The sequence below is a fragment of the Oratosquilla oratoria genome, unplaced genomic scaffold, assembly GCF_046742065.1.
Source record: "Oratosquilla oratoria isolate Oo_2021 unplaced genomic scaffold, ASM4674206v1 SCAFFOLD222, whole genome shotgun sequence".
NCBI lineage: Eukaryota > Metazoa > Arthropoda > Malacostraca > Stomatopoda > Squillidae > Oratosquilla > Oratosquilla oratoria.
The window spans coordinates 121407-148150 of NW_027467574.1; the positions used below are offsets into that span (position 1 = coordinate 121407).

A 26744-nucleotide genomic window follows, 5' to 3' on the forward strand; every position below is an offset into this window, starting at 1 on the left:
AGAGGCAGTGCAATGTAGTTCAGTTCAAAGCTTTAAGATTCGTTTAGATTAACACCTAAGCAAGATGCTGTAATTCCTGCCATTTATTTTATATTATTTGTTTGTTTGTTATTATTTGTATGTTTGATGGGAGGAATAGTATAAGGTATTCTCTTTCTTATGTGTGGTGATTGGTGGTGCAGAGACCAACTTTCAAGCAGATGTACTGAGCATTGAATCAGTAAGGAAAGGATAGACAGCAGCATAACATATCCTGCTTGAGTAACATGAAGGCCAGTCTGGAGGCCATTGTTGATTTGGGTCTCTTACAAAAGTGGCCTAGGGTAACAAATTGATTGATTGATCCGCTCCATGAATTATTTTGAATGAATGAGAAATGGGGTTGTCATATAATGAAACAGTGAGATCAAACAAGCTTAGGCTGTTGGGAACCTGCTGTGGAAGTGTTGTATTTACTTATTTGTATTACACAGGAAAAAGAACATTGCTCATTAGGCCCTGTTCCCCACTCTCCAACTTATCATACCTAGCATCAAGTTCATGCACAGTTCTAACTTGGTTTATATCCTTACTTTCCAGTTATCTTATTTAGCTTTGAAGTTATGCATTGATCCAGCTTTGGCTATATCACCTGAGCTATCCCAAGTATTTATGCATTTATATATTTCTTCACATCCTTTAGACATGTAGTTATTTTTAATCATATGATTTATATGCTAGGCTGAGAGTCAATTTGGTTACTGCCTTTTCTATTCTCTCAATCTTGCTTATATCCTTCACTCTGTGTGGACCATACTATTGATTCTTATTCTAGTCTTTGAAAAATCAGGATTTCTATTATTATTATTTTATCTTATTTATTTGTTTATTTATCTATTTTAATCTCTTGATCAATATAGTGGAAAGCAACTTTGATCTCCTCTAGCAGTCAATATGTCTCTCCCACAGTCCTGCTTATATGTCTGTCAGGTGACAGGTTATCTTTTATCAGTACTCCCAAATCTTTCTCCTCTTTTGTTTTTGTGCATGGATTCACATCCCAAGGAAGAATTTAAGAATAGTCTTTTGTAGCTATTGGCCATTGCCAGTATTTTGCATTTATTGGCATTGAAATTAATTTTCCATTCTTTGCTCCATGCAAAATTAGAGGCATAAAATCCACTCCCACCCATTCCATCCCCAACATACTCCACTCCCATCCACAAATTTGGTCCCAACATTTGCAAACCTGACATATGAACAAAAACTGGCCGAACTGGAATTGCCAACCCTGGAACAAAAAAGAGAATGAGGGAACCTAATAACCATCTACAGAATTATGAAAGGAAAAGAATACCTTGATAGAGAGGACTTATTAAAGCAGGACAGAGGAAAAACAAGAGGACATGCAATGAAACTCAAAAAGGATAACTACAGAAGAGACCTGAAAAAGAACAGCTTCCCAGACAGAGTGATAGATATATGGAACAAATTAGATGAAGAAATAGTGTGTGCAAACACAGTACAACAATTTAAGAACAAACTTTATCTTGTAAGGTACAAAAACAGGTCACCTTGAGCATAGCTCCCCTTCCCATATAATACAACTAGGTAAATACATTCAAACTCCTCTCTTCCTCTTTTATGTTCCATGTTTTTGCCCCGTACACTACTGTCAGCACAATCACTCCTTCATACAATCTTCTCTTAGCATCTATTCCCAAATGTTTATTTCTCATTGCACTTTTTAGTCCCTCAATGCATTTACTTGCTTCTCTCAATCTGTATTCTATCTCCACCTCCACTACACCTTTTCCCACCACATTCACACCCAAGTATCTAAAACTATCCACTTCTTTCAGTCTCTCTCCCTTAATACCCACTTCCAGTCTGCTGCCACTTTCTCCCCTTGTACATCTCATCACCTTACTTTTACCCACATTTACCTTCCACTTCCTTCTTTTGCACACCTTCCCAAACTCTATCACTAACTTCCTTATTCCCTCCTCTGAACCTGTTACAAACATAGTATCATCAGCAAACAACAACTGGCTTATCTCCCACTTTTCTCCATTTTCTTTAACCATCTCCAATCCCCAACCCACTACTCTTGCATTTACCTTTTGCTCTACCCTATCCATATAGAAATTGAACAGCCAAGGTGACATAACACATCCCTGACGAAGTTCCACCTATACCTCAAACCACTCACTCTCTCCATTTCTAATTCTAACACAAGATCTACTACTGTCGTAAAAGCTCTTGACTGCTCCAGCTTTCCTCCTATTGCATATATCTGTAATACCTCCCACGGTGCCTTCCTGTATACCCTGATATAAGTCTTTTCTAGATCCATAAAAGTCCAAAAAGCATCCTTACCTTTTTCTAAAGCTTTCTCACATATCTGTCTTACCACAAAAATCTGATCTTATCTTTGCTTCTCTTCTCTTTTCTTTGTACCTCTCATATGATTCCCTCATCCTATTTTGTAACTAATCTGTGAAAGCTCGCCTCTTCTCTTCTACAACCTTATTTGCCTCCTCATCCCACCACTCACTACCCTTCCTTCTTTTTCCTCCTGTCCTCCTTGTTCCATACACCATCTTTGCACACCTTGTGACTCTCTCCTTGAACCATCCCCATTCCTCCTCCAGTCCTAGTTCTACTATATCCTTCACTCCCACCCACTCCTCTCTCAGGTTCTTTTTGTACTCCCTCTCCTTTTCTTTGTCATTTAAGCAGTTCACTCTAAGCTCCTCCATATCTTTTATCCTTTTCCCCTTTCTCCATCTATCCCCCACATTCAACTTACCTTCCACCAAACAATTATCTGATATTCCCCCACTCTCAACCCTTAGAACATGTATATCCTTAACTGTTCCTACTATACTCCTGGTTACCACTATATAGTTCATTAAAGCCTTATCTACCACCCCTCCATCCACCACCCTTTCCCATGTATACTTATGCTTGACTTTCTTCCTAAACACTGTATTTGCTATCCTCAACTCTCATAAAGCATCTCCATCATCAGCTTTCCACTACGCTTCTTTCCTGGAACTCTACACATCTCAACCACTCCATCTATTAGTTGATTACCTATCCTAGCATTAAGGTCTCCTAATACTACTACATTGACATTTCTCCCTAATCCCATTACGCACTCATTTAAATCCATCCAAAAAGCCTCCCTTTCCTCTCCATTTTTCTCGCTACCAAGCTCATATGCACTTACAAAAACCCACATCTCCTTTCCCAGTTTCACCTTCATCCACATTAACCTTGAAGAAACCTCCTTCCACTTTACTACACAACTATCTCTTCACTTACTAGTATAGCCACCCCTTATCTCCCTCACCCTCTCTTCACTCCTAAAAGAACCTCCCAACTACACTCCCAAACTCACACTTGCCCCTCCCTTTCAGCTTAGTTTCACTCAAAGCCATATTTCTTCTCACAAACATACTCCCTATGTCCTCCCCTTTATTCTCATCTGTACCACATCCATGGACATTAAAGATCCAAACCTTAGGGTACTGGTTGGAAAACTCCTAGACCCTCTTATGACTAATATATATATATATAATTTTTTTTTTTTTTTTTTTTTTTTTTTTTTAGCTAATGGGAGAAGGATTCCTAGTCCTAATCCCCACCCCTTTTTTTTCCCGTATTCTTTTCCCCCACCATAGGGTTAGGCGAAAAAAGGAAATAAATATTCAGAAAAGTGGCACAGGACAGTAACAAGGGGTTGAGGGACAGCATAACGGAAGGACAACTGCAGTATAATAAAATATTATCATTTCTCTATGAACAGAGATTTCCTCTGTCATAGACAAAATGATGTGTGTCTCTGGTCTGTGGGGGTGCCCCATTACCCTTAAGTATCAGCTGCATCTACTTAACCACAATAACATGCAGCCAATACCCCAGATGGAAATTAGTGTATACATTTTTTTCCAATAGCCTACATTCCTCCTCGTGTCACTCTCCTCATGATTTTTGCATCATCTGCAAACTTCTTGGCATAGCTTGTTGTACCTTATATTATGTCATTGACATTACTGGTGTAAGCACTGAACCTTGTGGATCTCTGCTGGTCACTGCTCTCCATCCTGACATGTTATTCTTTACTATTATCTTACCTCTCCTTCAAAAAATCTTTCATCCATTTAAGTAGTTTGTCTCATTCCTTCAATATATTCCAATTTCCTTATAAATCAATGCTGAGGTACTTAATCAAAAGATTTCTTTAGGTTGAGGTACACATGTATTTACCTAATACACCTGATTGTAGTATGCAGGAAAGGAGCAATGCTTGTTGGGTCCCATCACCTACTCTCCAATTTATCAGTGTGTATGTACAGTATGTATGAAAAAGAAACAGTATGTCAGGTATAAAGTATCTTGTTGTTTTATCTATACCTACTTATTGTTTTATCTATACCTACTATAATTCAGCTATTACAGAATCAGTGCACCATAAAATTTAATAACATGATTGTGAAAAAGCACTCATCTTTTTTGTTTTCATGTTTTATATGAAGTATTATATATATATAATTTTTTTTTTTTTCCCAGGTTGTGGCGGTATTTATCATCAATCGTTTGGTAATTTTTCAACCCATGGCTTTCCTAATGATTATCCAGCCAACAGTGAATGTGTATGGGAAATCAGATTTCAACCATCATACCATGTTATCTTATCATTTCTAGATAGATTTGATATTGAGACAAGTTCTGGATGCCAGAATGATTTTGTGGAGGTGGGTTATTATTTGGATTAACTTGGTCTTTTTTGAATAACTATATCTCAAAGGATATCAAAATTAATCACACTATACGGTAAAGGACATTAGAAATTCTTTTTTGTTAGTCTTGTCAAATTTCTACCACCATACATGCTCACAAACATTGAAAACCAGTAATAAGTTGAAGTGTAACCCATCCAACTGTGTGAACCATTGTTATTTTGTTGGGTCAGTAGCTGAGAAATGAGAATGTAAATTTACTCACTACTTGCAGACCTTAACCAATTTTGTCAGATACTTTCAAGTCTACTATCCACTTTCTCCCTGTCTTCCTAGGATCAACAATGGGTTCCTGTATATTGTGATCCTGCAAAATGGATATTTAAGAGAACTGACTCCCTGTTGCACATTGAGTCTAGGTTTGATTTGAGCTGCTCTTGTCACCTAACCTCCTGAAGCATCCTAATCATTTGATTCCAGAAGAGGTGGGGCATTAAGTCAAGGCTAATGCTTGTCATGCTGCTCATTCGGGATAATTAGGACAAAACTGAATGGGTCACTACTTGCACACAAGCTTCCAGGACATGATTGCTATTAGACATTTCACAACAAAGAATTGGGAGGCAATGAATAAAAATATGACCAGGGATAGAAATATCCTTGTTCCAAGGTGATACAGTAAAATGATATATCAAACTGCTTATCACAGATCTAGAATGAATTTTCATGGACATACCAGTAAAGTGTTATCATAAAGTATCTTTGGTAAGTTTTAAGCAGCATGTGACACCATTTTCTTAAACAGAACTGGGCCAGGAAATAATTATCAATATGGGCACTGTACATAGACAACAGCAAACAGCATCCAGTGCTTTCCTAGATTTACAAAAAGTATTTGATAAAGTACCACATAAAAAGCTACTAAGAAAGATTAAGATAATAGGTGGTGTGCAAGGAAAGTTATTGAAATGGATGGAAGATTTCTTGAACAGGATAAAAATGAGGGTGGTACTTGTAGACAAGAACTCGACCTGGGAAGAAATGATAAATGGAGTCCCATAAGGATTGGCTCTGATAATATTTGCCATATATATATATATATTGGATATAATGTTTGCCATATATATATATATATATGTATATTGATAATGTTTGCCATATATATATATATATATATATATATATATATATATATATATATTGGATATAATGTTTGCCATATATATATATATATATATATATTGGCTCTGATAATGTTTGCCATATATATAAATGACATGGATGAAGGTGTGGAATGTTATATGAATTTCTTTGCAGATGATGCAAAACTACTAAAGAAAGTAAGTACAGAGGAAGACTGAGTCACTACAGAAAAACCTGGATTAAGTCTGGAAATGGAGTCAAAAGTGGGAAGTGAACTTCAACATCAAGAAATGTAGTATAATGGAGTTTGGAAAAAGTAAAAATAGAATATGAGGGCAATATAAAATTGGTATAAAGTAAGTAAAAAAAAGTTAGCTTGGAAAGGGATCTAGGAGTAATTATCAACAAAAACATGTCACCAGACAAGCATATTAACAAAATAGTCAGAGAAACCTTCAATTTACTAAGATCAATGAAAGTGGCCTTTGACTACTTGGATGAGGAAATGGTAAAAAAATATCAGTCACATTAATAACACCAAGATTGGAGTATCCTGCAACACTATGGACACCTGCTACAAAAAAAGAATATAGAGAAAGTAGAAAGAATCCAAAGAGCAATGACAAAGATGGCACCAACTTTCTCTAAATTGACATACAAAAATTGTCCAAACTGGAACTACCAACACTGGAATAAAGAGGAGATGTACTGGCCATTTACAGAATTATGAAAGGGATGGAAGTCCTCAACAGAGAAGATTTATTAAAGTGGGATAAGAGAAAAAGAAAAGTAAAGTTATAGAGGAGATCTGAGAAAGAATAGTTTCCCATCCAGTGATAGATATCTGGAACAATTAGATGAGGCAACAGTGTATGCAAAAACTGTACAAGAATTTGAAAACAAACTAGATGCTGAAAGATACAAAGATGAGAAAAACAAGAGGACATGAAAAGAAACTCAAAAAGGATAGTTATAGAAGAGATCTGAAGAAGAATAGTTTCCCACACGGAGTGATAGATATGTGGAACAAATTGGATGAGGCAACAGTGTGTGCAAAAACTATAGAAAAATTTGAAAACAAACTAGATGCTGAAAGATACAAAGATGGGTCACTATGAGCATAGCCCTCTTTCCGTATAATACAACTATGTAAATAAATAGGTAGATTATGGAGAGCTGCTACATGGGTTTCATGCAAGAGAGAACTGGTGGCAACAGACTGACTGACAATAAGCCATCCACATTTGCATGTGCAACTTTTAATTATTTTGTTGTCTTTCTACACAGTGTAAGGTCATAACATAATCCATAAACCAGTCTGTGTATGAACTATGAATTCTCATCTGGAAGAGTAATAGTTTTTGCTTACAAGCCCAGCACCTGATCCAAAACTGTGGTAAATCAATGAAAAAAATAATGGTTTTATTACTGCCTTTAGCATGATTATTTTTACTTGATTTTTATAATCATATATTCCCACTTAACAGGTTTCAAATGGACAAAGTGAAAATACCCATGGGCCAGTGGTCTACACACCTGGAGACAAACTCTGTGGAAAAGCTTTCCCACCTACCATTGTTTCTTCCAACAATGCAGTACGCATCCTATTCAGGTCAAATGACAATATCCAAGGGCAAGGATTCAAGGTAAGAGACAAGAGTAATTAGAAGAAAAGAACAATGGCTCAGTTTATGTGATAATGAGTTACATTAATCAGAATTGAAAGATGATAATTCTATTAGTTTTAGTGTTTAAGATAAAATCTTCTCTTTGGATCCATTCTCAGATGTCTGCTTCTTATGGCACTTTTCAGTCCTCCAACCCATTTACTTGTTTCTCTCACTCTACAGCTTACCTCTACTCTCACTCCTCCATTTCCTGCCACATGTGATCCCAAATACTCAAAACTGTCCCCTTCCTTCAGCCTTTCTCCTTTAACCACTTCCATACGGTGACGCCTACGTAGGCGGCATGAGGAGCAAATGGGTACTCGATGTTGCCGACGTCACCATCTTGATTATATTTATTGTAGTCGTACCTATGTAATTTTCATTCTCTCTAAACTGGCTTCATCAGTTTTCTATGGTTATCAAAATACACGGGTGAAAGAGAACGAACGATTGAGCACTGACTTTATTTTTTATAATGCGATTATTATGACGCAACATCGCACGTCGGGCAGCTAATGCTGCCAGACGTGCGATGTGCCCCGTAGTGAAGAGGTTGATACTTATTTTCAACTCACTGCCACCCTCTTCTTATGTACATCTCATCACCTTACTTTTACCCACATTTACCTTAAATTTTCTCCTATTACATACATTAAATCCATCCACTGACCCTGCCATGAGCACAGTGTTGACCGCCAACAACAACTGGCCCACCTCCCACTCTTTAATCATCTCCAATCCCCTGCCAATTACCCTTGCATTTACCTCATGTACCACCCCATCTGTGTACACATTGAACAGCCATGGCGACATGACAGTCCTGATGCAGCCCCACCTTTACCTCAAACCACTTGCTCACTCCATTTCCAATCCTAACACAGGCTCTACTATTCTCATAAAAACTCTTGACTGCCCTTAATAGCATTCCCCTAATCCCATTTATCTGCAATATTTCCCATAGTGTCTTCCTGTCTATCTTGTCATAAACCTTCTCCAAATCCATAAAGGTCCAAAATACATCTTATCTTTTGCCAAAGCTTTCTCACAAATCTGCCTAACCATAAAATTTTTATCCACACATCCTCTACTTTTCCTAAACCCACACAAATCCTCACCAATTATTCCCTCTGTTCCTCTCCTAATCCTAACTATCAAAACCCACCCATAAGCCTTTCTAATTACATTCAACAAACTGATCACTACAAAACTACTACAATCATATTTGTCCCCTTTTCCTTTGTAAAACAGAACTGTACAGGTACTCCTCCAGTCCTCTGGCACTCTCCCTTCCCTTAGACACACATTAAACAACCTCACTAGCCAGTCCACTGTTACTGTACCTCCCTTCTTTAGTCATTCAGCATGAGACCCATCCAACACAGGTGCCTTACCAGCTCTCATGATTTTCAAAACTTGTACCTCATTTTTTCTTATATCTTCCATTTTCTTCTCCCATCACCATTTTCTTAGCACCTCTCATTGCCACAATCAATCAATCCTTATCATCTTCCACATTTAGCAACTGACCAAAATAATCTACCCATCTTCCAATTAACATTCGTCCATCTTCTCCTTTTTACCTTTTCCTCTCTACCTGACTCACCTCCCATTCCTCTTTTAACTTCCTTCCAAAACTTTTTATTCTTTTCAGAGATTGTCATGCTCCTCCCAATTTTGCATCTCTCTGTAATTTTTGCTTCTCTTCATTTTTCTTTGTACATTTCATATCCCTCCTAAGTCCTAATTTGTAGCTAGTCCATTAATGTTTGCTTCTATTCTTCTGCTACCATCTTTACTTCATCATCCCACCATTCATTACCCTTCCTCCTATTCCCCCCCCATTCTCCTTATTCAATATACCATCTTTTGCTCACCTTGTTACTTCCTCCTTGAAACACATCCAATCCTCTTCTACTACCAACTCTATCCTTCACCACCTCCCACAGTTCTCTCATCTTCTCTCAGTACTTCTTCTCCTTCTCCTCATTTAAATTGTTTATTCTAAGTCCTTCTCTACCTTCCACCCTTTTCCTCTTTCTCCACCTATCCTCCACTCTTAACTACCCTTCCACTGAAAAGATGATCTGACAATTCCCCACTCTCTCCCCAAAGAACATGGACCTCCAGAACTCTTCCTATCCTTCCTTTGGATACCACAACATAGTCTATTAATGCCTTATCAACCACCTTTCCATACCCCACCCCCATGTGTATTTATGCTTGACTTTTTTCTTATACACTGTAATAGCTATTGTCAACTCTTTCTAAACACATTTCCACCATCAACTCTTCACTATGATTTTTACCTGATGCTCCAAACTTCCCAACCACTCCATCTATTGATTTGTCTAGCATTGAGATCTCCCAACACTATAGCATGATATTCCTCCCAAAACTCTTTAAGCACTCATTTAAATCTATCAAAAAAGCCTTCCCCTACACTCTTCTCACTACCTTGAAGATCCTTCCACTCCATCACATGCTTTCCTCTCTCATCACTTACTAGCAGAGCTGCCCCTTCCCTCCCTCCCCCCTCCTCACTCCCAATACCTTCCCCTCCACACTCCCAAGCTCAAAATTGCTCCTTCCTTTCAACCTAATTTAATTTAATGCCAACATATCCATCATCTTACAAACATTTCTTTTATGCTCATCTGTACCACATTCATGCACATTTAACCCCTTCCATATGGTGCCGCACACGTAGGCATCATGAGGAGCAAGTGGATTCGCGATGCTGCCATATCGGCGTCTTGATTATATTTATTGTAGTCGCCCCTGTGTTTTTACATTCTCCCTAATCTGCTTTTAATCCCATTCTCTGTGGTTTTTTAAATTCACGGGTGAAAGAGAGAACGATCGATATAAGCCGTGACTATATTTTATGATGCGAGTATTATTACGACACGTCGTACAGCTGGCATTGGCTGCTGCCCGCGAGATTTAAGTCCCATAGTGAAGTGGTTAATGACCCAAATCTTAGGGTCCTGGTTGGAAATCTCCTCCTAGACCCTCTTGTGCTTTGACTTCTTGTAGGGTGATTTTGCAGAGAGCAGAATACCTAGTACCAACATTCTGACCCACTTATCTGCCTTTTTTGACCCACATAGGAAACACAGTAGCAGAATTCTTTCCTCCCCCTACCACAGGGGGACAGAAATGAAAAAGAAAAAGTGTACTCAGTAGAGTGGTACAGGACAGTTTTAATTGGGAATAGCATAATGGAGGGATAGACAAAGTACAAAAGTAGCATTATTCCTCTAGGAGTAGAGATTTTATTCTAACATAGACAAAATTATGTGTGGCTCTAGTCTGTAGGGGCAGCCCAAAACAGTCCCCAAAACATTGGCTGCATGCTACTGTACAATAAATACTGCACAACAACTTGCAATCACTATTCCTGTATAGGGAATACCCCAGTATGGATAAATAGCTCATATTACACGGCCCTACCTTAGTCATGCCCAGAGAGTAGCACAATATTCCTTTCTTAATGACACTCATGGGCCATTACAGTGGCTGTATCAGGTTACAAGAAACCATAGGTCACCTGCAAGAGAAAATTGGGGTCATTGAATTACTTAGTTTCCCAGCCTCTCTCTTCTTAAACTCACCTCCAACTCAGTGCTACTTTCACCCTTGAATATCTTATCACCTTACATTAGCCCATATTTACTTTCAGCTTTCTCTTCTCACATACCATATGAAACTCTGCCAGCAACTGTTTCATTCTATCCTTCAACAACTCAGTTACAAGCAGTGTCAACCACAAGTCCTAAAAGTCAAGGATCACCTTGACATCAGAGACACACAAACACTCACTGCAGCACAAACACAGCTCAACCACTACACTACACCACATGACATGACACCCACACATGCCAAGAAACATCAAAAGAACACCCAAATACCTATATCACACACAAATATTCTTCTCTCCTCAATCACCAGACACCCTTATCCATATCCAGCATATCCATAATCATATTGTTCACTGCTCTATCTACAGACTGAAAGACAACACATTGCTGCATGCCCAACCCACTGATATCCATCCCTCTGAATCCTCTCTCCTCCAAGAGTACAGAGTCAACCTGGCCAGGTTGCAGTGTGGCCACCATCCAACCCTTCCAATACCCCGTCTGGGGTATTTGCTGCATGTTATTGTGGCAGAGTAGCATACAGCTGACACATTAAGGTCTATATGGGGCACCCCTATGGACCAGAGCAACACATAGTTTTGTCTGTGATAGAGAAATTATGACATTTTTATTATACTATGACTGACCCTCTATTATGCTGTCCCCCCACCCCTTGTTACTGTCCTGTACCATTTCTCTAAATATTCATTTCCTTTTTTCACCTAACCCTGTGATGGGGGAAAAGAATACTGCCACCAAGTCTTCCCACTTGAGTCATACGAGGCAACAAAAAACAGGATGGGGATAGGACTAGGAATCCTGCTACCTGTAGCACCAAAGGAGACATTCCTAAAAAAAGTAAAGGCATAAAAGGATCTAGGAGTTTTCCAACCAGTACCCTAAGGTTTGGGTATTTTAATGTGCATGGATGTGATACAGATGAGAGTAAAAGGGAAGAGATAGGCAATATGTTTTTGAGAAGAAAGATGGATATGTTGGCATTGAGTGAAACTAAATTGAAAGGGAGGGGCGAGTGTGAGTTTGGGGATGTAGTTGGGAGGTTCTTAGGAGTGAAGAGTTGATGAGGGAGTAAAGGGGTGGCTATACTAGTAAATGAAGAGATTGGTAAGTGTGTAGTGGAGTGGAAGGAGGTTTCTTCAAGGTTAATGTGGATAAAGGTGAAGCTGGAAAGGGGGATGTGGGTTTTTGTAAGTGCATATGGGCCTGGTAGTGAGAAGAGTGTAGAGGAAAGGGAGGCTTTTTGGATGGATATGAGTGCATAATGGGATTAGGGAGAAATGTCAATATAGTTGTATTGGGAGACCTTAACCTCTTCCATATGGTGCCGCCTACGTAGGCGGCATGAGGAGCAAGTGGATATGCGAGGCTGCCATATCGGAGTCTTGATTATATTTATTGTAGTTGTCCCTGCGTAACTGACATACTCTCTAAACTGGCTTCATCACATTTTCTATGGTTATCAAAATTCACAGGTGAAAGAGAGAACGATTGATATAAGCGGTGACTATTTTTTATGATGTGAGTATTATGACGCAACATCATACGTCTGGCAGCTAATGCTGCCCGAGAGATTTTGGCCCGGAGTGAGGTGGTTAAAGCTAGGGTAGGAAATGAACCAATAGATGTTGTGATTCGGAAGTGTAGAGTTCCAGGAGAAAATTGTAGTAGAGAATTGATGATGTAGATGTGTCTAGAAAGAGAGTTGATGATAGAAAATACAGTGTTTAGGAAGAAAGTCAAGCATAAGTACATATGGGAGAGGGTGGGGGATGGAAGGGTGGTAGATAGAGCATTAATGGACTATATAGTGGTAATCAGGAGTATAGTAGAAAGAGTTAAGGATATATGTGTTCTAAGGGAAGAGAGTGGGGGAATATCAGATTATTTGTTGGTAGAAGGTAAGTTGAGAGTAGAGGATAGGTGGAGAAAGAGGAAAAGGGCAGAAGGTAGGGAGGTACTTAGAGTAAACTGTTTAAATGAGAAAGAAAAGGAGTATAAGAAGCTAAGAGAGGAGTGGGAGGGAGTAAAGGAAAGAGTAGAACTAGGAGTGGAGTAGGAATGGGGATGGTTCAAAGAGGGAGTCATAAGTTATGCAAAGATGGTGTGTGGAAAAAGGGTGGGAAGAAATAAAAGGGTAGTGAGTGATGGGATGAGGAAGCAAAGAAGAGTGTAGAAGAGAAGAAGCAGGCTTTCATAGGTTAGTTACAAAATAGGACGAGGGAATCATATGAGAGGTACAAAGTAAAGAGAAGAGAAGTAAAGCATAAGATAAAGGAGGCAAAGAGGAGAGTAGTTGTGAAATAGGGTAAGAGTATGACAGAAAATTTTGATAGTAATAAAAAAATGTTTTGGAGGAAAGAAATTAAGAGAGGAAGAGGAGGCAAATCAAGTAGAGCAGAAAAGGTAAAAGGTGCAGATGGAGAGATGATAATGGAAAAGAAGGCAGTGAGAGGACAGTGGGCAGAGTATTTTAGGGAGTTAGTAAATGTGAAGGAGGATAGTTGCAGTGGGAAGTGCAAAGAAAATTACCATGTTGAGTGAGGAAAATGGAGGAGAAATAAAGAAAGATGAAGTAAAGGCAGTTGTTAACCACTTCCATACGGTGACGCCTACGTAGGCGGCATGAGGAGCAAGTGGGTACTCGTTGATGCCGACGTCGGCATCTTGATTATATTTATTGTAGTCGTACCTACGTAAACTCCATTCTCTCTAAACTGGCTTCATCATATTTTCTATGGTTATCAAAATACACGGGTGAAAGAGAATGAATGATTGAGCACTGACTTTATTTTTTATAATGCGATTATTATGACGCAATATCGCACGTCGGGCAGCTAATGCTGCCAGACGTGCAATGTGCACCGGAGTGAAGAGGTTAAGATGATGAGACCAGGTAAGTCACCTGGGTTGGATAGATGCCATGCAGAATGTCTAAAAAAAGGAGGTACAGTGATGGTGGACTGGCTGGTGAGGTTATTTAATATTTGTTTAAGAGAGGGTAGAGTGCTGAAGGACTGGAGGAGTGCCTGTATAGTTCCTCTTTACAAGGGAAAAGGGGACATGGATGGGGTGGTGTGAGAGGTAAATGCAAGGGTAGTGGGTCAGGGATTAGAGATGGTTAAAGAAAATGGAGAAAAGCCAGTTGTTTGCTGATGACACTGCACTTGTGGCAGGATCAGAGGGATTGAGGAAATTAGTGACAGAGTTTGGGAAGATGTGCAAAAGAAGGAAGTAGAAGGTAAATGTGGGAAAAAGTAAGGTGATGACATGTACAAGGGGAGAATGTGTGTATCGGGTGGCTAAATGAGTGCAAAAATCAATTGTCAAATTTTAGTATATTTGGTTATACACTGACAACAAACGCGTGCACTCGCTACAAGGCTGTCTTCAATACTGACGCGCCCAGCTCTAGTTTGCGTGAGAAGACGTGCATTGCTTCTGCAATATCTCATACAAGTCATTTTTATACATAATATAAATATTACAATGAATAATAAAACAATGCAATATAAGATAATTTCATACTACACACCATGCCAACACATCGCTCAGCCGCACCAATCGGTGACCTCGTCAAGCAAACAAGAAAAAGACTGACCAAGGCAAGGAGAATCCAAATTACACAAAGACAAACCACACACATACCACATACTGTACACAACAGTGGCAGACAGAAGTGTGGGAAAAATGGATACAACAGCACACCCAATACATTAAATAAACACATACATTAATGATTACATAAAGACAATACATACAAACACAAAAAGGAACATAAGACTGGTGCCAGTTAACAAAAATACAAATACAGCAATTGCCGGACATCCGAGACATGATACTTAATATCTAAACACGACAAAATACAATTCAAGATAGTACACTTAAGAGCTAAATCATATGTACACTTAACCAAGAAAAGGACACACACAAAAATGGGAAACATCACAAGAATACATAAATGGGAAACATCACAAGAATATATAAATGGGAAACATCACAAGAATACATAAATGGGAAACATCACAAGAATACATAAATGGGAAACATCACAAGAATACATAACACTACACAATGAAAGTTTAGGTAATTACAGGACCCCTTGACCTAAGGTCATAACAATGAGGGGTAGATAAACAAGGCATAGTTCTTGCTGTGGGCCCAGGAGGAGGCCAGGTAAAGGTAGGGATAGGCACTTGAGTCTTCTTGAGCCTATCAGAGTGTGAAATCTCGCTAAGGCCTGTAGAGGGGTAAAAAATCCTGAACTTGTTAGGGTGTAGACGTTCAGTCACCAAAAGGGGGCCCTCAAATTTACAATTCAACTTTGACTGGCGATCAGGCATGCTTTTGAAAACATGATCACCAACACCGATGGTCACAGGTTTTGCACGAGCATGTTGTTTCAACATGTCGGCCTTTGAAACATCCAGTTTATCTCTCACATAATTATAAATGACATGCATCACATGACTCTGGATTTTACTATACTCATCTAAATTGTAGAGGGGACGAGCAGGGCTGTCAAGCACATCATATGGGAGCCGTTTCTCAACTCCAAAGATAACATAATGAGGCGTTTTGCCCGTGGAAACATTAATGGTGCTATTGATACAAGCACTAACATGGGGAAGCCAATCCTCCCAAGACTCATGAAAATTACTAGCAAGGTGACGTAGGATCTCTAAAATTTTCCTGTTCGTCCTCTCCACAAGACCATTGGATGCTGGATGATAAGCAGTCACGAATGTCTGTTTGATACCATAACATTCACAAATACCTGCCAAAACCTCGTTCCTAAATTCCGTCCCATTATCACTAAGGAGCACCAAAGGAGTGGTGTATGGACACAACACATGGGAAACTAAAGCATGTGCTACAACTGGTGCAGATTTGTTACGTAAGGGAGCTAAGATCACAAAACAACTAAAGTGATCCACACACACAAGGACATACACACCCTGCGTGCTACGAGGCAGTTGCAAAAGGTCTATAGCCACAGTCTGAAAAGGGCGAGGAGGAGTAGGGTACTCTAAGATGGGAAGTGCTTGTAGAACCTTTGTTCTGGGCACAAGAACTACACCGGGCTACATGAGAGGTAATGTCTAGTCGAATTTTAGGCCACTAATATTTCTTCCATGCCATAGCCAGAGTTTTGTCATGACCTGGGTGACCAGCCTGAGGGGCATCATGAGCAAGGGACAAAACAATGGGAACTAGAGACTCAGGGATCACTAGCTGTGCCACATCTTGCTCAAACACTTCCACAGTATGAATGAGAACCTTGTCCTGCAGGGAAAATTGGGACAGAGGTACTGGTAAAGCTGGTAAGATGGAATCATCACCAGACTCCAAAGCATAACTAACAGCAGACCAAACAGGTTTTTCATGCTGAACTTTGGCCAGATCCTGCAGGGAGAAGTTAGGAATCACGGTAACAGCAGCAACAGGGATATTCCGTGAAAGTGTATCAGCAACGTGGTTTGCACGCCCGGGGATATGCTTAAGGGTTGGATTGAATTCCTCGATCGTGAGGAACCATCTGGCTAGGCGGCCTGACAGATTCTTGCCCTTAAAAAGCTGAGTGACAGCAGTGTGGTCCATGTAGACTGTAATAGGATATCCAAAAATTATATCACGGAAGTGCTTTAAAGCCCACACCACTGCCAGGGCCTCTAAATGAGTAACAGAGTAACGGGACTCAGGCTTATTAAGAATGCGACTAGCATATGCAATAACATGAGGTCTACATCCATCTACTTGTTGCATGAGTACAGCTCCAGTACCTGTACCAGAAGCATCTGTACAAATAGTAAAGGGGATACTATAATCAGGGAAAGCCAACACAGGTGCTTCAGTAAGAGCAAGCTTCAAGGAATCAAAACTTGTCTGATGGACATCACGCCACTGGAAGGAAGAGTCCTTCTTGAGAAGGTGAGTGAGAGGGGAAGCAATTGAAGCAAAGTCTTTAATGAATGCACGATAGTATCCTGCAAGTCCAAGGAAGGAACATACATTTTCAACTGACTTCGGTATAGGGAAGTCCTTGACTGCCTTGATCTTTTCACCTGTGGTATGGATACCATGCTTGTCTACAACATGACCTAGGAACTGGATACTAGCCTTGAAAAAGGAACATTTGGGTAAGTTGAGTTTCAACCCATCTTCAGCAAAACGTTGCAAGACCATGGACAACTGAGAAAAGTGGCTTTCCACATCTTTGGAAACTAGAATCAAATCATCCAGGTAAACAAAAAGTCCATTCTCAATTAAGCCATGAAAAATGGAGTTAACTAAACGCTGGCAAGTCAAAGGAGCTACCGCAAACCCATGGGGCAACAAAGCCATTCATAGTGCCCACTGGGAGTCGAGAAGGCCATGATTTTATGAGACTTCTCCTCCAGGGGTATCTGCCAAAAACCTGCTTTTAAATCTAAGGTGGTGAACACCATATTACCAGTGCCAATGGACTGAAGAAGCTCGCTTAAGATAGGCAGAGGATAATGATCTGGAAGAGTGACCTCATTGACTTTCCTGTAATCAACAACAGGACGAAAAGATCCATCTTTCTTAGGCACCAGGAGAAGAGGCGAGTTCCACTCTGAGTGGGACTCCTGTGCAACACCTTCACTCAATAAATCGTCAACCAAGGACTGGGCTATAAGCTGACGAGAGTGAGGTAGCCTGTAAGAGGGGACGTAAACAGGACGAGTGCCTGGCTGAAGATCAATTCTATGAACTACACGGTCCGTAACCCCTAACGGATCACCTGGTAAAGCCAAAGCCTGACGGTGGGTAACTAGCAGGTCAAGGAGACGAGGCGTCTCTTCAGGAAAATCAATCTTGCCTACAAATGTGGCAAGCTCAGAAGCTAAGTACGCAGGGTCATGTGTTGGAGGAGATTGTAGTACAGAAGCTGCTATAATAGGCGAATCCTGGAAAGCAGCAACGTGTACCACCTCAAAGGAGCCTAAGTGACTGCCAGGAGAGAGATGAATAGAAGCACCCGTGACATTGGTTACCATCGCTGTGGTAACATGATCCTCACGAATAGTGGAGAGAGTTACTTCTAGGGCAAGCCAACGAATACGAATAGAGTCAGGCAAAGAGAGAACATCAGACCCTATTGGGACACCTGAGACGTGCACCAGAACTCGAACAGAACTTGAAGGTTTAATAAGATGCTCTCCTACAACAACAGCAGCACAATGAGCAACAGGGATAGAGTGCTTAGAAGTTGGGACAGGCACATGTGCAGACTGATCAAGCACAGGAGAATCACAAACAGAAACTGGCCTATCCAATGCAGAGATATCAAAATTGCAGAAAGTCACTACATGGCGACTAGAAGAAATATCTATGCCATGAGCTGTAAGAGCATCAATACCCAAGAGACAATCACACTTAAGGGCAATGCCAGAGACCACAACAAAAGTGACATTGAAGACTGTAGCACGCGAGTGAAACTGTAAGGGAAGACACACAGATCCAAGAACAAGCAAGGGAGAACCTTGCACAGAATGCAAATTATTACAAAAGGGAGATAAAGGGAGATTATACAATTCCCATAGAGCAAAGTAAGCCTTTCTACTTAAGAGACTACATTCTGCACCAGTATCTACAGTGACAGAAAGAGGCATATCCCTAGTAAGAAATTGAAAGGTAAGTAATTGAGAAGACTCGACAGCCACAAAGGGAATTATTTGAGACCGAACATTGCTGGTCAACTCTTTGGGTTGTGAAACACGCGCTGGGGAAAATGGGATTGACAAGGCTGGTGAGAAGTCTCATCCCTAAGTTTCCAAACCTTGAAACATTGATTAGTCGAGTGTTTACAATGACCATGGATATGGCAATAACTGAGTCTACCTGGAGGTTCTACTCTGGAAAGGTCATGCGACAGATTAGAAGAAACAGTAGGTACACTCCTGCGAACAGGGGACAGTCTTGACTTGTGTACCTGGCGCCTACGGCGGTAACAAAAGTCGCTCGAATGACCAGACCTGTTACAAAAGGTACATAACAGGGGAGGGGGGGTAACTGTAGATTGAGGGAAACTATGAGTAGGAACTGTAGACTGAGAGGACTGAGGAGAACAAGGGACATGACCATGTTGATGAGCATTGCTAATACACAAGGAACTAGACGGTACTTCCCCTAGTTTACGAGAAAGCTGTGATGCAAAAGACAATAGAGTCTCATCAGGCTTATACATGAGAGAAGATGCAGCTCTTCTCTCAGAAGGCACCAAAAAAAGGATGTAGAAGAGAAATGCTAAGATAAGACAAAATCTATCTAAAGTGATATTGCCATTATCTACCCAATCTGAATGTGAAAGTGACTCTAAAGCGTCAACAACAAGTATACTGGCCTGAGCTTGCGCCTGTCTATAATCAAGAGTGCCCAGTAGGGATACAAGAGTATCAGCCAGTTTGAAGCACCAATGGAACGAACCACCACCAGGGTCTAGGGAACGACAACAACAACAACAACCACCACCAGGGGTATCTGAAAAAAGTTTAAGGAAGTTAGACCTAAAGGTGTCATAATTATAGTCCAGAGATTTGGGATCTAAACACGACGCCGAAAGTAACTCCGATGCTAGAGAATTTGGCACAATCTGGGACCTCACAGAGGAGATCTTTTCAGGCCCCGTCGAAACATTTGAATGGACTATGGCGTCCTCACATTGGCGGATAAAATCAACCGCCCTATAATGAGGATCTTGACCAGAGAATTTCATGACCGACGGGTCCTGATGTAGCAACATCAACTTGAGAACCATTGTCTCAGATGAGTTTAGTGAACTGATAAACAAAGGCCTCTTTGACTTAGACATGATAGGAGATGACAACCGTAACCCACTGCATAAGAGCATCGCATCTGCGATATCTCATGCAAGTTATTTTTATACATAATATAAATATTACAACAAATAATAAAACAATGCAATATAAGAATTTTATACTACACACCATGCCAACACATGTGGCAGCAGACTGGAAGTGAGTATTAAGGGAGAGAGACTGGAGGAAGTGGATAGTTTTAAATACTTGTGTGCAAATTTGACAGGAAAGGGAAGAGTGGGGGATGGAGGTAGAATGTAGACTGAGAGAAGCAAGTAAATGCCTTGGGGGATTAAAAAGTGTAATGAGAAATAGTTGGGAATGGACGCTAAGAGAAGATTGTATAAAGGAGTGATTGTGCTGACAGCACTGTACAGGGCAGAAACATGGAACAAGGGAGGAAGAGAGGAGAAGTTTGTATTTACCTAGTTGTATCTTGCGGAAGAGGAGCTATGCTCATAGTGACCCACTGTTGTATCTTTCTGCATCCAGTTTATTATTAAAGTCATATATAGTTTTAGTACTCACTGTTTCCTCTTTTAGTTTGTTCCAGATATCTATTACTCTGTGTGGAAAGCTTTTCTTTTTTTTTTTTTTTTTTTTTTTTCCAGATCTCTTCTGCAACTGTCCTTAAGTTTCATCTCATGTCCTCTTGTAGTTCTTCTGTCCCATTTTAGTAGTTCATCCCTATGAAGAATTTCCATCCCTTTCATGATTCTGTAAATGGTTATCAAATCACCTCTTTCTCTTCTTTGTTCTAGGGTTGGTAAATTTAGTTTGTCCAATCTTTGTTCATATGTCAAATTGCAAAAAGGTTGATGCCATCTTTGTCATTGCTCTTTGAATTCTTTCTAATTTCTTTATGATTTTTTGGTACTAGGTGTCCATAGTAATGCTCTGTATTCCAATTTTAGTATTATCAGTGTAACTAGCATTTTCTTTACCCTCTCTTCAGCCAAGTAGTCAGAGGCCACTTTCATTGATCTTACATACATATACCAAGGCTTTTTTCCCCATATAATAAGCAAGGTAGCCAAAAAGAAAAAGGCATAAAAACCATTCCCGCCCATTCTATCCCTAAATACACTCCACTCCCCTCCACCCTCTACCCTCCCTCTTATCTTGGCACCTCCTGGATGATGGGTCAACCCTGCATCTTGTCCACTGCCCTGGGTCAGAGGTAGTGTCGCAAGACACAGCACATCCACAGCAAGGCCACTTCATTAAATCGGCGACCCCCCCTCTCCATCCCCTCATGCAGAAAAGAAGACAGGAAGAAATCCCTTTGGACTGCTTCAAATTTTTCTCACACATACTACCTTACCCCCCATCCCCCCACCCATTCCACCTCATGCATCACAAACATCATCCATATACAACCATTCTCCATTCACCACTGTCTTCTGTCCTCTCCCGTCCTTCCTCAACAGAAATTCCCCTCTTCCCCAAAGCCAATTCACCCCATCCATCCATCTCATCCTAGGATGCCCCCTCATGTTCACTACTTTCACATCTGCCTTCCATACCTCTTTTACTAGTCTTTTTTCACTCATTTTTTTCATGTGTCCAAACCATTCTACTATTTCATCCACCCTATCTCCCAACTCCCTTACCACCCCTGTTCTCTTCATCTCCACCTCATTTCTCACTCTATCCAGCCTATTAACCCCAATTATACTTCTCAGACACCTCATCTCAAACACATTCAAACTCCTTCTCTCTTCCTCTCTTATGTTCCATGTTTCTGCCCCATACAGATCTTAATAAGTTAAAAGTTTCTCTGACTAATTTGTTGACATGTTTGTCTGGTGTCATGTCATTAGAGAGTTACTCCTAGGCCCCTTTCTAAGTTTACTTTTTTTTACTTCCTTTGTACCAATTTCATATTGACCTGAGATTGTATTTTTGCTTTTTCCAAATTCCATTATACTGCATTTCTTGATGTTAAAATTCACTTTACTCTTTTGACTCCATTTCCTGACTTTGTCCAGGTCTTCTTGAGAAAAGATTTGCAATCTTCCTCTTTACTTATTCTCTTTAATAAGAACATAAGGATGAAGGAGACTGCAAGAGACCATGAGGCCTACACAAGGCAACTCCATATCCATCACCACCTGTCATCCCCATCCATAAAGTTGTCTGTTTCTTAAAACAAATGATAGTTTCAGCACTCACTACATGGTTACTAATTCTATTCCATTTGTTGACCACCCTATTAGTGAACCAATTCTTGCCTATTTCCCTCTTAAATCTAAATTTGTCCAGTTTAAATACATTACTGCGAGTCCTGTCCTGTTCTTTTAATATGATGACCTTATTCTATCACCCTTGTTAAAGCCTTTGATCCACTTGAACACCTCTATTAGATCACCCTGCACTCTGCGTCTTTCTAGAGAGTGTAAGTTAAGGTGCCTAATCCTCTTTGTAAGGCAAATTTCTGAGTCCATGTATCATTCTTCTCTGTACTGATTCTAGTGAATTGATGTCCATTTTATAGGACGGAGACCAAAACTGTACCGCATAGTCAAGGATGGGTCTAACTATCATTAGATAGAGTTTGATAATTACCTCTGCACTTCTATTCGTTACCGTCCTAGCAGTGAAACCTTATGCTCTGTTAGCTTTATTCCTGGTGCTAATGCACTGTTTCCTTGTTTTAAGGTCTGAATTCACTAGAACTCCCAAGTCTCTCTCACACTCAGTTTTCTCTAAAAGCGTGTTATCTAAGCTGTATCTATTTTCGGGGTTGTCTATCCCTATGTTTAACACGCTACACTTAGAGATATTGAAGGTCATTTGCCATTTCACCGACCATGTGAACAATTTGTTAAGATCATCCTGCAGAATCTCTGCATTGTCTCCTGACCTAATTAGGCATCCTATTTTAGTGTCATCCACGAACTTACTAACATCACTATTTATCCCATTGTCTAAGTTGTTTATGTACATAATGAACAACAAGGGATCCAAAACTGACCCCTGGGGTACCCCACTAGTTACATTGCCCCACCTGGATTTTACTCCATTTATGGTGACCCGCTGTTTTCTGTTACTGATCCAAGCTCTAATCCATTCTAACACTTTTCCTTCTATGCCATGGGCTTTGATTTTATTTAGTAGTCTGGTGTGGCACCTTGTCGAATGCTTTGTGAAAGTCAAGGTAAATCACATTGTAATTATCATTGTTATATGACACCTTATATATTTTAGTTTAAAAGGATAGAAGATTAGTCACACATGACTTACCCTTGGAGAAACTATGCTGTGTGTCACAAATTAAATTATGTCTCTTGATGTGTTCTCTGAGCCTATTTACTATTATTGATTCAAGCATTTTACCTATAACCGAAGTCAAACAGATTGGCCTGTAGTTGCATATAAATGATTTATCTCCCTTCTTTCTTAAAAATAGGAACAACATCACACATGACTTACCCTTGGAGAAACCATGCTGTGTGTCACGAATTAGATTATGTCTCTTGATGTGTTCTCTGAGTCTATTTACTATTATTGATTCAAGCATTTTACCTATAACCGAAGGCAAACTGATTGGCCTGTAGTTGCATATAGATGATTTATCTCCTTAAAAATAGGAACAACATTTGCCTGCCCCCAACCAGTAGGCACAAAACCAGTGTCTACCAATTTATTAAATATTTCAGTTAACTGGTTGCAGATTTCAAATTTACACTCCTAAAGCACTCTCGGAAAAATTTCATCTGGACCTGGGGATTTTGTAGCTTTAAGGGGGTACGCGACACCTGGAGGTCATTTTCTAAACTATTTAGAGTAAAGAGGTGAAACTTCTCAGGTAAATAGGTATCCATGTTGCCTACATTTTAGGTGAAACAGAATGATGTATGTACACATGTACGTATACCAGTAGCGACATTTAAAAGTGCTTAGCACCATAATACGTGGACCAATTTGTTTTATATTTTGGCTATGATTAGTCAGTAGGCACACCTGGGGCCAGTCATTGAGTAATTGAACAATTTCCTTTATACTTTTGCATAATGTCCGGCAAAAATCGTGAAAAATAAAAAAAATTTGGTCTTGTTTCCATTATTACTCCAAACTCTTTCATCCTATTCAAAATATTCGAACGATCCGCCCTAGCAGTTACTAAAAGTAATATTCCCTGTAAGTTTCATCTAAATCTGGTGTATTTTAGATTTTTTATGATTAAAAAAAAGTAAAAAAAAAATAACGAACGGAGATATGGCAACTTGAAATATAAATATATCTGTACCTTGCTTATAGTTTCACCAATTTGACTGATTTTTTCATGGCTTAATTCTTATTATATAATGAGTAAGTACAGTAAAAACCATCAACATATTTTAATTATAAGTACTTTAAATACTGAAAAACTAAAGTATAAGTATATCACAGTAGTGACAACGCACAGATGACACCATCATATAATTTGCTTTTTTGCACCTTTGTCGGTTTCTTCATATGAAACCTCACTGCTGGGGGTCTTCAGGGTATCTAAATCATTGGAAAGAGGTTTATTTTCCAGCAGTGGGCACCTTCTCTTTCCTCATCAGATACCCCTCACCAATCTATGTTGGTAGGGCACCCCCTCCAGCATCATATGATGTCCCTTCTTCTCTCTTCTTTCTCTCTTCTTCCTGTATAGCCTTGATCTTTTTCCTCTTGCTTTCTTCTTTGGATTTAATCTTCCTCTTTGAATTGTTTAGTCTAATGTTGTCCTTTACCTCTGTCACTGTCACAGAGGTGCAGGTGAGGGCAGTGGTGGAGTGAGAGGTGGTGAGGTCTTGGCTAGTCGTCTTTAACTGCTGTTTTTTGTCATTGTGGATGTTCTTTTGTTCTTTTTGCTACCCATGATGACTGTACTAAAGAGTAATATGTACTAGCTAAAGTAATAGATTGCAATGAGAGCTCATGAGACATGCGCACTTTCCCTTTTAGAGCTAGCCGGTAACTGACGCTTAGCTACGTTCAAAGTTGGCAAAACTTCTCCCTCCACCTTCCTCCCTTCCCCTCCACCATCGTACCGGCCGTTGAAGCACTGGGCGAGTGTAAATTCAATCAAATTTCAACGTTATTCGATGCTCCTGAAGGTCCTAAGTGGCACGCCTCCCTCTAGTGTGGATTGCGCCTTTAACTCTGTCCCTTTAAACCTCACCCAAGACCTTTAAATTGCGCGCGGCTGGAAAATTATTTGTCGGGATTTATTTCTAAATGGTATACGAACATTTTGAACACAGTTTTGAAAAATGCCATATCTTGACCAAATTCCGCCCCCCCCCCCCCCTGGTGTCACGTACCCCCTTAAGTCTTTCAATCTGCTTGACTATTTCTACTTTACTAATGTTGATATTAGATAGTCTACTTCATCCCCACTGAAAATCAGATCACAGTCAGGTACTTATGGGAGGATCTTGATTGAGAGGATTAGGAAAGGAACAGAGGGAGTAATTGGTGAGGAACAGTGTGGGTTTAGGACGGGTAGAGGTTGTGTAGATCAGATTTTTGTGGTAAGACAGATATGTGAGAAAGCTGTAGGAAAGGGGAAGGATGTTTTTTGGGCTTTTATGGATCTGGAAAAGGCTTACGACAGGGTAGACAGGAAGGCACTGTGTGAGGTTTTGCAGATATACAGGATAGGAGGAAAGCTTCTAGGAGCTGTCAAGAGTTTTTATGAGAGTAGTAGAGCATGTGTTAGGATTAGAAATGGAGAGAGCGAATGGTTCAAGGTAAAGGTGGAACTTCGTCAGGGATGCGTTATGTCGCCTTGGCTGTTCAATCTTTATTTACCTAGTTGTATTTACCTAGTTGTATTTTGCGGGAAGGGGAGCTATGCTCGTGTTGTCCCGCCTTTGTATCTTGCAGTGTCTAGTTTGTTTTTAAACTCATGAATGGTTTTTGCGCATACTATTTCATTGTCCAGTTTGTTCCAAGTGTCCAAAACTCTATGAGGAAAACTGTTTTTCTTCAGTTCTCTTCTATAGCTATGTTTTTTTATTTTCTTTCCATGTCCTCTTGTGTTTCTTTTGTCCCAGTTAAGTAAGTTCTCACTATCGAGTACCTCTGTGCCTTTCATGATTCTGTAGATGGTCAATAGGTCACCTCTCTCTCTTCTTTGCTCCAGTGTCGGTAACTCCAGTTTAGCCAATCTCTCTTCGTATGATAGGTTTGCAAGTGCAGGTGCCATTTTTGTAGCTGCTCTTTGGATTCTTTCTATTTTCTTTATATTGAGCTGTTTATTAAGATGGGGTGATGCGAGAGGTAAATGCAAGGGTGGTAGGTCAGGGATTGGAGATGGTTAAAGAAAATGGAGAAAAGTGGGAGGTGAGCCAGCTGTTGTTTGTGGACGACACTGCACTTGTAGCAGGATCGGAGGAAGGATTGAGGAAGTTGGTGACAGAATTTGGGAGAGTGTGTGAAAGAAGAAAGCTGAAGATAAATGTGGGTAAAAGTGAGGTGATGAGATGTACAAGGGGTGAAAGTGGCAGCAGACTGGAAGTGAGCATAAAGGGAGAGCGACTGGAGGAAGTGGATAGTTTTAGATACTTGGGTGCAAATGTGGCTGGAAAAGATGGAGTGGCGGTGAAGGTAGAATGTAGATTGAGAGAAGCAAGTAAATGCCTTGGTGGATTAAAAAGTGTAATGAGGAATAGACATTTGGGAATGGATGCGAAGAGGAGACTGTATGAAGGAGTGATTGTGCCA

General features: G+C 40.0%; 1 protein-coding gene across 1 annotated transcript in view; it reads left to right on the forward strand.

Moving 5' to 3' along the window:
* LOC143022906 (cubilin-like) overlaps positions 1-26744 on the forward strand; it is a gene marked incomplete at its 5' end in the record, with an annotated part of 158450 nt that overhangs the window by 115580 nt on the left and 16126 nt on the right. Inside the window, 2 exons of the mRNA XM_076181305.1 lie at positions 4558-4742; positions 7358-7516. Of these exons, the coding sequence (XP_076037420.1) occupies positions 4558-4742; positions 7358-7516 (344 nt within the window). The remainder of the gene's footprint in view (positions 1-4557; positions 4743-7357; positions 7517-26744) is intronic.